The sequence below is a fragment of the Catharus ustulatus genome, chromosome 5 (genome assembly GCF_009819885.2).
Source record: "Catharus ustulatus isolate bCatUst1 chromosome 5, bCatUst1.pri.v2, whole genome shotgun sequence".
Taxonomy (NCBI): Eukaryota; Metazoa; Chordata; class Aves; order Passeriformes; family Turdidae; genus Catharus; species Catharus ustulatus.
In genome coordinates, this window is record NC_046225.1 from 16,803,570 (window position 1) to 16,817,528 (window position 13,959).

Genomic DNA, 13,959 nt, shown 5'->3' on the forward strand with positions numbered 1-13,959 from the left:
ACGCCTGCTCTCCTTCCAAGGAGACCAGTGATCCCAAAAAAGAAAACGTGGTGGCTTAACTGCTGGGCCTGATTTTTCTTCTCCCTTGCCCACTAATGCTGGCATTGCTCTCAAAGCACTTCCCTGCCATCTCCTGTAGTGCTTTGGGAAAGAGCTGAGCTCCAGCCTTACATTGTCAGCACTGAGGCACCTGTGGAGATGCAATAGGCAGTTAGAGCAGGGACACCCCAAGACCCTGCTGCTCCTCTCAGGTTCCCATCAACCCACCATATAATGGCAGTGATGGTACTTGCTGTACCTTCCGTTGAATCCACTGCTTTAACTTTGCAGGTGGAATAGGAGCTATTTTTAAAGGCTGCACAAGACCCCAGAACAGCTGCTTCCAACATCAATTGTATTAGAAAACCCCCATCTGGCCAGTGTGTAGTAAATAATTTTGATTGTGCCCTTAAGCCAGAAGAGGTAGGGCATTTAGCCTTGTTCCAGAAAATCTTGGGCCAGGAAGCACTTTGTGCTTCGCCCTCACTACTCCCTGAATCCTGCCATTCAGTCCTTATGTCTTTATTTATCCTGACAGCCTGCCCAGTGAAAGGGGAGAGCAGACTTTTTTCCTCTAGGAAGGATACACTCCAAAATGAAGTTTTGGTAGTGATTAGCCTGGGCTGCAAATACTTCTCCCTCAGCTGAGAAGAGTTGCCCTCTTCTTCCAAATCTCCTAGAGCCAAGGCAGTTGGGACCAGCCCAGAGTCATTAATTTTTCAGCTCCCCCAAGAATACATAGAGTGCAAAAACTGTAGGAGAATGCTGGCCATGGGAGGTTATCCCTCCGGCTGGATGTTGCCATATCAAGTCACACACTTGACAGTGCTTTCCATTTTTTTTTTGGTGGGAAGCCCTTGACCACCAGCTGGTTAGACGGAGCTGCGCCCTCCCATTTTGGCTGCGATGCTCTCCTTGCTGCCCAACCCCAGCAGCCGCGGCAGCCTAGGAAAGGGGTTTGAGTGTGCACATCCTGCATGAGTGTCCTGTTTGTACAAGTCACCCTCTCTTGTGTAATGTTTTTCAGAGGGGCTTCTGAACAATGCCAGGGATACAAGTGTCACGGATACTCTACCACTGAATGGTAATCACGGCAACAGCTACAGCATCGCCAGCGGCGAGTACCTCAGCAACTGCGTGCAAATCCTTGACCGCGGGTACAACCACACAGAGAACGCCCTCGAGAAAAAGATCCTGAAGGAACTCACCTCCAACTACATCCCTTCCTACCTGAACAACCATGAGCGCTCCAGCGAGCAGAGCCGCAACTTGATGAACAAACTCGTCAACAGCGTGGGCGGCGGGAGTGAGGACGATGCCATCGTGCTGGATGATGCCACCTCCTTCACCCATGAGGAGAGCCTGGGCCTGGAGCTCATCCACGAGGAGTCGGACGCCCCACTGCTGCCTCCCCGCGTGTACTCGGCAGACAACCACCAGCCCCACCTCTACGGTCGGCGCCGCATCCCGCAAGACAACAGCGAGAGCTTTTTCCCTTTGCTGACCAACGAGCACACGGACGACCTGCAGTCGCCCAACAGGGATTCTCTCTACACCAGTATGCCCGCGCTGGCTGGCATGCCCATGACGGAAAGCGTCACCGCCAGCACCCAGACCGATCCTCCACCAGCGAAAAGCGGCGGTGGCGATGCCGACGATGTTTACTACAAAAGCATGCCCAATCTTGGCTCCAGGAACCACGTCCATCAGCTACACACTTACTACCAGCTAGGTCGAGGCAGCAGCGACGGTTTTATAGTCCCGCCAAACAAAGAGGGAACCTCCCCGGACGGCAATGCAAAAGGACCCGCTCACTTGGTCACTAGTCTATAGAAGATTCAGCAAAAATTAAGCAAAGACACAACTAAAAGCCTCTCCATAATGCTCGGTTTACTGTTCTGAGTTAATCCAAACAGTGGTAATATTGTGTGTACTCCTAAATCTTCATGCTGTTCAAAAGGAAATTCTCAGACTTTTTTTACTGGAATTTTTAGGCCAGCCCGGAGAGGACAGTAACTGCTGTGCCCCCCTTATCTTCCCATCCTTCTTCCCTCCAGACAGACTTCATTATGTTAATGAAAGAGATAGATAACGGCACACTTCGTGGCCTTCTCAAGTTATGCCGTGTTTGTTTAAACAATCCTTGATGCTGTGTTGCTCTTAATACCGAGGACCTGATTTAAGAGGGAAAAAAAATAATAAAAGGCCAAAAATGTGCATTTGAAACTAGTAGCGATGACGCATCTAGGTGGGAGCGCTGCGTAAAACAAGCTAGCAAAACTCTTTCTTACCAATCCAGATCACATCATGGGTTATGGTCACTCACAACTTGGTTTCACTGCAGCGCCCTTTGCTGCGGGAGCAAACAAAACGTAAACAAATTTAATGAGACGGAAGGGAATCCTAGAATCCTGTGCTAAAGGCATATTTTACATTTTGCTGTATTAACGGATGATAAAAACTAATGGCAGAAAAAGAGAAGCGAACAATTTCTATGTAATGTACAGATACTAGCATTGCACATATAGTCTGCTTTCTGTTCCTCCAGAACTTGCGTCCCTGTTAATGTAGTGGAAAAAAAAATAAGAACTTTTTTCTGTTGTGCTGGTCTTGTAAGTTTGTCTACCAGTAGGAGCAAGGTTTTTCATAACTCTTTCCTTTTTTTTAATTTTTTTTTTAATTTTGTTTTGCCTCTTCCACTGCTCCTTCCCTCTGTCCCCTTCCCATCCCAGTAAAAAAACTTACTGGGCAAAAAAAAAAACCACCCAAACATCACTTTCTAAGGACCATTTTTAGTAACATCATCACCATTTCTTTTCAGCCAAGGCAGTCTTTTAATTTCCTCGCTGTATAACCTTTTTCAGCCGGCATGTTGCCAGCAGACCTTTTGGCAGACTAGAGCAGGGCAAACTTCCTCATTGTCAGTGCACAACCGATTGTGATGATAATCCTGTGAAGCATCTCTGGTGAGCAGCCCCTCAGCAATCCAGGGACCCAGAGGGGCTTTTGTAGTCGTAGTGGGGGTTCTACAGGAGATGGCCATTTCCCTGGAGGAGCAAAGGGCCTTCTCGGCTCAGTCTGGTCCCCGGTTTAGGCACTTGTACTGCAGTGGTTAAGAAGAACATAGATTGACACGTAGTGAGCTAAAAAGTACTTTGCGGTGATTTTTAATTTAAAAAAAAAAAAAAAAGTCCTCTCTTCATTATTTTTCCTAACAGGAAATTTATTTATTTGACCGGGTTTTTAAGTAACATAGGCTTTCTGGAGGTAAATTAGCAGCACGGAGTATGAATTCTTCTTCTTTTTCTCTTTTTTTTTTTTTTTTTTTTTTAATTTATGATCCATTTTGTACGGTCTCAACAGTTGAATGACCTCATTACTAATATTTGTTGTAAAAGTGAAGCTTGTTTGCCAACCAATAAACAACTGATCACGATTTAGAAGATACTGTATGTATGTACTGTACAATTAATCTCTCTTTTTTTGTCGTTGTTGTTCCTCTCTCCATTAATGTCTTCAGTATGAGTCTCCACTCCTTTACGGCATGGGTGAGCAATGCTGAAGAAAGGAGGACTAAGATGAGGAATTTAAGCACAAAGGTTATGCAGCTGTGGCTGACTAGAAATATCAGGCTGATGGTACTTGTTTAGGGGCAAGAACAACACTGGTTGACATTTGTTGCAGGTGATTCTAGGTCTGTTTTGTGCCTACTGTATAAAGTAGCCAACGACACGCGGATGATTTGAGTATAGTGTTTCACGTGTCGTATCTTTTAATCGTTGTAATTTTTTTCTTTTCTTAATTTTCTTTTCTTTTTTTTTTTTAATTTGGGTTTTCTGAGATTAAAAACTGCTGGTAGCATGTCAAAGAGTAAAACAAGTCCCCATTAGGCCTTCTTGGTCGTTGTTTGCTGTCTCTTTATTTTCTTACTCCAGGCATATGCCAAGCACCCTCACCATCCTTGGCCACATTGTCCTTCCCTCCCCACGTCTGCCAATGGATCACTGGCACTTCACTGCTCTCCCCCAGCCTCCCCCTTCAAATCCCTTGAGTGCAATCAGGAATACAGAAGGCCACAGAACAGACTGGAAAGGTTTACAGGGAAAATAACCACCTCTGGATATGATTGATAATGAATTTTCAGTGATTTTTCACAAAGCCCTCCCATTGCCTGGGCTTAGGGTCTTGGTGCTGCCTCCATCTAAACTATGCCTATCCAAGTCCTATGATGCTGGGTAAAAGCCAAAAGACGGAGCAGGTGGGTGAGGTTAAACAAGATATTCCCAGTGCTGGAGGATAAATGCAGCAGCAGTAGATCGGTGGAGCAGTTCCACTCCACCCCAGGGTTGTCCTCATGTTGGGGCAGTGCTGCTTGGTGCTTCTCAGCAGAGTCTTCTTGGGCAAGAGAACCAGGGGTGGTGGTATTTGGTGGTATTAGGTGGTATTAGGTGGTATTCATGGCCTACAAGAGTTGGTTCGAGTCCTTCCTGCAGCCACTTTGGACAAAACACCTTGGGGAAGAAACTCCATGTGAGACCAAGCACTGATCACAGCAGTGCCTCTTGCAGGTCTACGTTTTGGCAGGGGAGCATTTCCTATTGGAATATTGGGGAATCACCTGTTTTCAGAGCAGAGCAGCCACTGGCCAGCCAGGTTGTGCTCTTGCTCTGGATGCTGTGTTTCACTTTATTTTCCATACTAGCAGTGATGGAAGTGGATAGTGCATGGTGGATCCACTCTTGCAGGTATAGCAGGTGATCCACACCCTTGTGGTCACAGCAATCCACATAATAGCCCAAGAGAGGCTGCTGGGGCTTTAAATAACTGAGGTACCTCTTATTTTGGGGAAAGTAAAAACTCTTTTACTGTATTAGACTCAAAAAAAGCTTTTCAGGGGTGTGGTGGAATCAAGGTCAGGCAGAGGGTGAGATATACCCTAGCAACTATCATCATGGTAAAGTGGGAGGCAGGTGATCAACACGGCGTTTCAGTGTTTCTGAAACTCTGCAAGAACAAACCAGTGGTGGTTTGCTATGGGATGGTTTAGTCCTACTGAATAATCTTTTAACTCCTTTTACTACAAATGATCATTCTTCCCCAGATCTTTCATGTATTTCAGGTTTATCAGGCTGTTTTTCCCCTCCATCCCTCTTCTTTGCTAGCCTACCCATGCCTATTAGCACTCTGATTGCAAAAAAAATGTTTATTTTCAAGCTGATTATTTCTGTCCCCAGGCTGTTCTGACATCATAGGATTCACTGTTGGTGCTTCTTATGGCTTAGGAAACAGCTGAATCACAAAATAGAGGGAAAATACATATTAATAATTTTATTAAGCCAAAAATGGTTTAAGACTGTAGTATAGTGGGGGTGTTTTATGAAGGGGAGCAGGATGCAGATTATTTTTGGAATTTTCTTCCCCTTGAGAACAGATTTTGTTGTGTCAGGTAGTTGATTATGGGCATGGTGAAGGTCAGTGCTTGTTGATAAGTAGCTCACTATATACAATTCTTACGTGACTGGCAACAGTGTCTTCTGTGCAGACTGCAGCATGTGAAAATCAACTCACTGTTAAGTCCTCAGTGCCTACAATGCTCCTGGAGTATGAGGGTGAGCTGCAAAACTTCTAAGGCATTTCTTAATGCTGAGCCAAGGCAAGAATGTGAGGAAAAAATCATGATGAAAAATGCAGTAGTGATTATGGTGTTAAATCCATGCTCATGCTTGGGGCACATAACTGTGTAGGCTGGGTTGAAGGGGATAATTAGCCCTGTACTTGAGAGATCTTTTCTAGAGCTCCATTTAACAAAACAAAACAAAACAAAGAAAACCAAACCAGATTTGCATTATAGGGAGAAGATCAAAGCTTCATCATTCAACTACAACAAACATCCTACTTTTAGCTGAAAACAGACAAAATAGAGGCAAACAGGTAGTGCTTGATCTGATGAGAACATCAATTGATGGACAGACCATTTTCTGAAACACAGGGCCACCTTGGGGAAGCATGAGTTGCCTGACATGTTTGGAGTGAGGATTGTTCATGTTGATCCATTGATTGAGTTGCCCCTTGAGAAAGGCTTTCTTGTAGGTGGGAAGAGGGGGATGGAGAAGTGCAAGGCTCCATGCTTTGCATTTTCCTGAAAATCATCTTAGGATGCTTTAAAAGTTGTGAATATCCTTTTTCACTCACTCCTTATTTGTACAGGACTGGGTTGTTTTTCCTGTGTAATTCCCTTGCAGACCATTGCATAAAGAGCTGACACATCAGCTTACTGCTTAAGGACACTTTGACTACAGCAGGCAATTCCAACCCATTTTCTGCAAGAGCCAGAAGAGACTGTAAGGTCTCCCTGAAACATGATGGAGAAATACAATGCCAAGAAAGACCATGTAGGCTGGAGGGTTCCTGGGAATGGGGGGTATCCAGTTTTGGAGGCACTATGAAGGCAAAATTGCTTACCATGTCCTGTTCATTTCTGCCTGTTGATTGGTTTTAATTCCTTGACATCTGTAGTTGTTTACCAATCTTTTTCCTTCCTCCCTTGCCCCAGGTAATAAGCAGTGAGATACCTCAGAGTGCCAGGGCAAACAGTGGTGATGGGAGGAGGCACTGAGCTCCTGGGGATCCTTCTGTGTCTGGGTGTGTGTCCTTATTGCCTGCATCCCCTTTCCCTGATCAGCTGGCCACTCAGTCACACCCCCATGTGCCCTTGATCTCACTAGGTTATGAAGAATGTAATACCCTGCAGAATTGCCTAGTCAACAGGGATAGAAAGATAGCTCATCTTATTAAAAACCTGTCTGAGGAAAGCCTAAGAGCACAGGCTTGGTCATCTGTCACACCCTGATCTCCTCCTTAGCTTTAGAAAGAAAAGTACTTTATTTTTAGCTATCTGCTGCATTCAGCTACACTCTATGCAAATTTTATTTAATGAATATTTTAGGGTTTAAATAGTCTGGGCTCATGCACATTATATAAATGTCATGTTGTTGCAGGCTCTCTGGTAATGGTGTGGAGGACATCCTGCAGTGTAAAGCTGACACCAGATAAAATCTGTGATCAGTGCTCCCAGGAAGGCAGCCCTGGGCTGTTCAGTGGCTGTCCTGGGTGGGGCATTAGCAGTGCAGTCCTGGAGGCAGCAGCACTCCCCTTTCTGGCCTGAGGGGCATTTCCTTCAGCACAGGTAGCTGGCTTAGGGCCAGTTTTGCTCCTCCAAAGGCTTTGGCAAGCCCTGGGAACACATGGATCATACACCAGATCATTTATCATCCCAGTTCAGAAGAGACAGTCTGTTTAAAGCTGAAATATTGAGACTAGCCAGGATAGCTTGGAAATCTTCCTTTTTTTCACATCAAAATAGCTTTTTACAGGTGCTTACTGTTTATTGTATTTGGTGTGCCAGACAGATGGTGATAGTCTTCTTCAGGAAAATGCCAAGAACAAAAAAAAAATCATCCTAAGTGTTTTCTGTCTTTTAATTTCTTTACCCTCCACTTATTTTCTTTTCTTATATCTCTGCTCCTTAAATACACTACACATGTAAAAACCCAAGCTAAAAACCTCAATAAATAAACAAAAAATATTGGTACACAGAGCAATTAGTATGTGTTGGAAGCAAATGCTTGGTATTTTAGCAGTGCTGCTTAAAACCCCAAACAGCAACTTTGAAGACACAAACATAGCTGCTGCACAACCTCCTCAGCTGGTGTGATGGCAATATTTGTACAGATGATCAAATATCTCAGACTGCCTCTTACAATGGACCGCATCTTGTGCTACAGCTTTGGAAAAGTTATTTCCAGCAGAAGGGTGCTTGGTGGGTAAATTACAGCAATAATAAAACTGTTTTCAGCCTGTCTTCTCCCACTTCTCTTGGAGGTGTCTCAGGCAGAGCTAAATTTTGGCCCCTATGCCAGAAAACCTCACTCCAGACATGAGCCCTGCAGCCTTTGTGTTCCACCAGCAGCAAAGGCTTTGCCTTTCGGTGGGCACAAGTCTGTGGTAATTCTGTAGTAATATCCACTGAAAAATGGCTTTGGAGGATGAATGTTGAAAAACAAGAGGTCAACAAACTGGGTGGAGGATGTATGGGTCTTCCCCTTGGGAAGCAGAAGCCCTGTGTGGGCACCCCCAGCTCTGCCCCAAGCACCTCTGAGGACTTGGTTGCACAAAAGCTGCAAAGGGGGTGTGAGAAAATGGTCTTTGGGTGGGGGGAAATTAAAAGGAAAAGCCCTTAATTTCTGGCAAGGCTTCGTCCTCTGGCTGAAATATGTCAAGAAGAGTTTCTCAGGTGCTTTCTGTAGGCAGCTGGAGAGAAGTTCGAGGTCATGGGGAATTAGAACTGTGTGTGATGGGAGGCATATTTGAGGCAAGCTAAAGCTTTGCTGTGGCTATCAGGTGCCTGCGCTGGCCAGCCCCTGGTTTCCTCACCAAAAAAAAAAAAAAAAATAAAAAGTTTTAATGGTTTGCCTCAAAGCAGCCTTTTGGTTTGGGTTTGGGTTTGGTGTTTTTTTGACGGGGTCCCTTGCTGATAAATAGGAGGGTTTTTTTGAGTCCAAGCACCTCAGCTCTGCCCTTTGGTCACCTTCCCCTCTCCCACTTCTTGCTTGCTTATTCAAACTTAGAGATAAAAGGCCTCATTGCTTAGGCTGCTCTTGGTATCAACCAAGAAGAGTGCTACATATTAAATAGGTGGGATTTTTTATTTTCTTTATTCTTTATACACTGTGCACCCAGGCATTTTGCACTGCTGGCAGTTTGTACTGCAATGCAAAGCAGCCCACTGAGCTAACAGCAGTGGAAATAAAAGGAGAAGATGCATCCCACTACTTAGGAAAAAAAGAAGAGAGATGAGCAGCAAGGAAAGGATGAAAGTTCCTCCTCCTCAGAAAAACCCCAAAAGATCAGCCAAAATGGCCAAGCTGGGAGATGCCCGAAAAGTTGCCAGTTCTGCCCCCACCACTTTCCCTTTGATGCCATAGAGAGCAGTTTTGGAAGGGTGAGAAACAGAGTGAAATTATTTATGCTTAGAAAATGGCTCCAGAATAACTCTTGATTCTTCTTGAATATGATTAGCCTATCTTAAGATGTGCCTGAAATATTATTTATGAAAAAGCCTGTATGTGGTCACCCCAAAGTGCGTGTGGCTGTGTCCTCCTGACGTGAGCTTGCGAAAGGAGGCGCTTTCCTCCCTTGGGCTGCAGTGATTATAAAGGCAGCTGTAAAGCAGAGCACTCAGGATGTAAAGTGCCCTTCAGATAATGTCTGATATCAAAACAAATCTGTTTACTCTGCAGTCATTTATACTGAATATTTATTATTAAGGGGTGGGGAGAGACACAACAGAAAAACACAGTTTGCTCAAACAAGCCCTGTTGATACAAACTGGTGGCTGCAGCTCAGTGATGTGCTAAACACAGAGGAGCAGAGAGGCATCTCAGTGGCACTCTTCTTCTGCAGAGCAGTGGGCAGCAGTGTCTGAGGCTGCTGTACAACAAACTACTGGCAAAGCCAGGCAAAACTGAATTAAAAACTGTAGCACCAAATTCAGCAGAAAGGGTGGGAGGAGATTCCCCATGGGAATCCATAAATATATTCACCTTCCCTGAGCAAGCCTTTCTTTTCAAGGCAAGTCCAGGAATCTTCTACTTTGTTTGGGGATGGAAATGATCTTGAAAATAGCTGCTGGTGATTGCAGGTTCCTGTAAATGGGTTAATTGTACTACTTAATTAGTGATTTGGGTTTTTTGGGGGGGTTTGTTTGGTTTTTTCCTGTTTTTATTTAGAGTTACGATTAAAAACACGAAGGAGACAATCTTTTTGTGTTTGTTTTTATTAAATTTTATTTGTAGTATAGAGAGTTTTGTAACACTTTTAGCTACTAGATAAAAGCAAGTAAAATGGAGTTAAATTTAGTTAGTTATAAGGTTTATTAAAGCTAAACAGTTTAATAAAGAATTAACACATTTATATTTTTGATCTAATAACTAAACACTTAGTGTAACTTACACATAGTGTAACTGTTTAACTAAAAAATACTACTTGAAATCATGAAGAAGAAGGAAGAACAAGACAGAGACAATATTTAAAAATTTCTATTTTGTCCCATACTTATTATTACATTCTAAAAAACCCAAATTGAAAACTCCTCACTAAGTGAAATCACACACTTCTATTTGAACTATACATTTGTGATTTTAATTCCATCACTTAAATTTGGAAGCCTTCTCCAAGGCCTCAAGTCACAAGCAGTGTTCCCTTGGGGGTTAGTGTCAGAAAGCACAGGAGGTTTACAACTCCCAGGATTCTGGGTTTCCAACAGGTCCTGCTCCAGGAATTGACCCGCTCTCCCCTTGTTTTCACAGAAGGTGGAAGGACGCCCAAGCAGGAGCCGGTGTTCAGGCGAGTCACCATGGAGGACAGTGTCATCTAGCGCCTGGGGACCCCTGAGCCTGCCCCGGCCTCAGCTCCTCTGTGCCTCAGCTCACCCGTCCCTCACTTGGGATCGCGCCAGGACAGGCTGGAGAAGCTGGCCTCGACCAAACTCTCAGCAAACCCTCGCATCCCCAGGAGAGAACAGCCTGGCTGAGATTCCCACTGCCCTGGGAAGCGCCCTCGCCTCGCTCGTCTCTTTTTATAAGATGAGCAGAACGGGTGAAAATTGTCTTTTGTAATAAGAAATTAGTTTCACCTGCTCCGAACACTGACTTTGCAACTTAAAAACGGCTGAGTGTGCTTAATCCACCATCCTGAGCCTCTCTCCACGCTCGCAAGCTGGGCTGTATAAAGGGGAACCTGCCGGATCCAGGTTGCTGTTGTAAATACAGACCTGTCAGTGCAAAGAGCCAACAAGGGAAGGACCAGAGGGACAGAGAAGTAGTCCTTACACCAGAAGAAGCTGAACGTGCCAGCAGAGTGCTGTCAAGTGAAGCTGTTGCTTGTAAATAGGGACCAGCGCATGTGTCCAGCAGCAGCTCCACTTGGCCAAAGCTTCTCGGGGGAAAGCTGCTCAGATTTTATTGTCTTGTGTAAATAGAAGTATTTTTTTGAGGAAAAAAAAAAAAAAAGAGCCTTAGTATCTTGAAGATAGCGTCTCTCAATCAGCTCAGCTGGGGATGGATATATGGGAACCCACAGGATCTGCCTGCTGGAGGCTGGCACAGGCTCTCGCAGCCGGGCTGTGCCATCACCCTGGGTGCAGCAGGCACCTCCTGAAGGAGGATGGACCTGTCCAGCAGAGGACTCGGCAGACATTCCTCCCCAGTCCCTGTAAACAGGGTGAACTCACTGGTCCCATGGTCTCCGCTGGTGTAAATACTCAGCTACAGCCCACAGAGGACTTGGACTGCTTGGTGCAGTTGTGGGAAGGGGGAGGGTGGGATGGGCAGAAATCATCAGAGGGATGCAAACCCCATCAGCGTGGTGATCCCCAGGCTTTTGGCATTAGTTAAAAAAAAAAGAAAAAGAAAAAGGAGGAAAAAAAAAAAAAAAGAAAAAACCAAACCCTGAAGGCTTATTGATGGTGTTGGGCCACGTGTTGGGCTGGGTAAATGGAGGCATGCCTAGACATGTTGTGTGTTCATGTCAGCCAGTGCCTGTCTGTGCAGTTGTGTGTCTGTGCGAACGCGTGTGCAAGGCTGTGTCTGGTGTGGGGAGCTGCCAGCCAGGGCAGTCCCCGTGTCTGTGTAGCTGTGTCCATGGGAGAGGAGAGACAATGGATGTGTGTGTTGTACTGCCCTTTATACGCCCATACACGTTTGAGGAGTCACAAGTAACGCTGCTAGGTCCAGCTTCAGTAGCATGAGTGCAGGGTAGTACCCACATCTCTCCAGGGAATGAGGCTTGGCAGGCAGGGGGATGGTGTTGGCTGAGTGAGAGCTGGTACCTCTCTGCTCTGCACTGAGCTGTCACCCACTGTCCCCTGCTGTGGCACAGCAGTGCTCATCTGCAAACACTGCCAGCAGAACAGGGCTGCACTCCAGCCTGGGTGCTGGCAGGATGGAACCTCCTGGAGGTCAGACAGGAGCTTTGGGGTTTCCTTTTCATCACTCACCACCCAAAGCTCACTTATGCCTTATTTACTCTGAGTCCAAGTGTTCGGATTCACACAGTGCAGGGAAATTAGGAAAAGAGAATGAAATTAGAAACTGAAAGCAGAAAAAAGCCCATACATGAGAAGCAAAGATATTTTTTAAAATTACCCCCAGTAATTTTCTCTGGACATAGAAGTCTCCCTTCAGCTTAGCATTTTGCAGGAAAGCAGTGCCAAGGTGAAGTGTCTTCCCCATGAAGAAGCCAGATAACATGAAACAACTGTTGCACTAATTAGCACAGCACTGGGGCCAAAATCCCTTTATCTTTGGAAGGAATGGGCAGTGGGCAATCAACAGAAATTGAAAGCTGCCTCAAATTCCTGAGGGATGTGGGCATCTAGAGTGGTAATTTGCTTGCAGTGGTCCAAGGTGAGCTGCAGGGATAGTCTTTTCCACTTGAATACTTGAATACCTCCTGTCATCCAGCTGTGTGTGTTACCATTAAAACCTAACAACTGCCAGTGCCAAGTGATTTATATATTTATCAGGCCATTTATTTATGTATCAAACCAGTGCACAGGAGGCACTGTGCTTTCATCTGCCACATGTGGACACCTCTTCCTTTGCCCACTTCTCCAGCTTTGTATAGTGTCCCCAGGCAAGGTGACCATCATCTTAGGGAGGCTGTGGCTTCCTCCCCAGCGAAGGCTGTTAGCCTTTTTTCCAGGGAGAAAAATAGTGGAAGAAATGAGCAACATACCCTGACTTTGTGCTGGAAATGTGCTGAAAGTCAGCAAGTGTATTAAGCAAAATAAATAACTCCAAAATGTTTGAAAGTTCATGATCTTTCACAGACATGAGGGGACCATTCTTACAGTTTCTAGGGCCCCAAAGGACAATGCTAAATCCTGAACCCAAGGCTTCCTGACCCTGGGGAGGTTTGAGGTGCAGCATGGGAAAACATAGGGGCAGCAGTTACGGGAAAGAAGATATTCCCTGCTTTTACTAGATTGCAGGAAAGCAGAACTCCCCTGTGTTGAGTGGTGGATTGTTTTTTCATTGGAGTGCTCGCTATTAGTTCCTCTCCCCAGACAATCCCATACCTTAAACCCTTGCCTTTATGTCTAGAAGAGTTATTCTTGGAGGCATTGACAACAACCTCCAGTGTTTCTCTCTCTCTCTCCAACCCTGAAGAGGCTGACACCCCACAACTGACAGTTGTAAAGATGAGCCAGACCAACCCCAAGTCCTAATAAAAATGATGAATCCCACCCACTGCATCCATATCGATGGCACACAGGTCACACGTGGAGATGAGCAGTGAGAAGAGGGAGGCAGATAATCACTGAAAATCGTGTGTGGGAGGTGCTGTTACCAAACCCACCCGGCAGAGTTTTGATTTAATCCAGCCCTGAGTCAATACTGATTGACATTTCACTTGCTTTCCATATCGTAACTGGACTTCCTTACTCCTCAGGCATGGAATGAATCTTAATACATTGTAATTACTGTACTCCTGGTGGTGAACCGGTATGAAAAGCTATCACAGAAAGCATTAATAAAATGTACATTATGAAAAAGAACTCGGCATTGTCTGAAATTAATAATGCACCAGATTTTTCTCATCCACGCCTGCTCATTACAGGCCTGCCCTTGAGTTTTCTATTAAAATGACTTATTCAAACTACTTGTATAGCTGTGTTCAGCGTGAAGTTATCTGCTGTAGGTTTGCATCCCAGTTAGATGTACCGCATGAGGACTTATTAATCTGTTATATCTTTCAGGCATTGATTTTGATGACATTTATATAACGCTGGTGTGACTAAAATGAACTGATTGATTCACGCGTATGGATTAGTTTGCCTAAGACTTTGAGGCTAGGTAG

At 45.0% G+C, this 13,959-nt stretch overlaps 1 protein-coding gene across 18 annotated transcripts in view; it reads left to right on the forward strand.

The window, feature by feature from the left end:
- The window catches only part of ADGRL3 (adhesion G protein-coupled receptor L3), a 489,413-nt gene extending 475,756 nt beyond the window's left edge, over nucleotides 1–13,657 (forward strand). For 11 of the 18 annotated variants that reach the window (XM_033059570.1, XM_033059574.1, XM_033059578.1 and 8 more), the window contains one exon: nucleotides 1,067–3,937. In XM_033059570.1, the coding sequence (XP_032915461.1) occupies nucleotides 1,067–1,872 (806 nt within the window). In that variant the 3' untranslated portion in view covers nucleotides 1,873–3,937. Of the gene's footprint in view, nucleotides 1–1,066; nucleotides 3,938–10,406 lie in introns of those variants that run through there. The other 7 variants (XM_033059582.2, XM_033059585.2, XM_033059583.2 and 4 more) reach the window with 2 other exon arrangements.
- The last annotated feature ends 302 nt before the right edge of the window (nucleotides 13,658–13,959 follow it).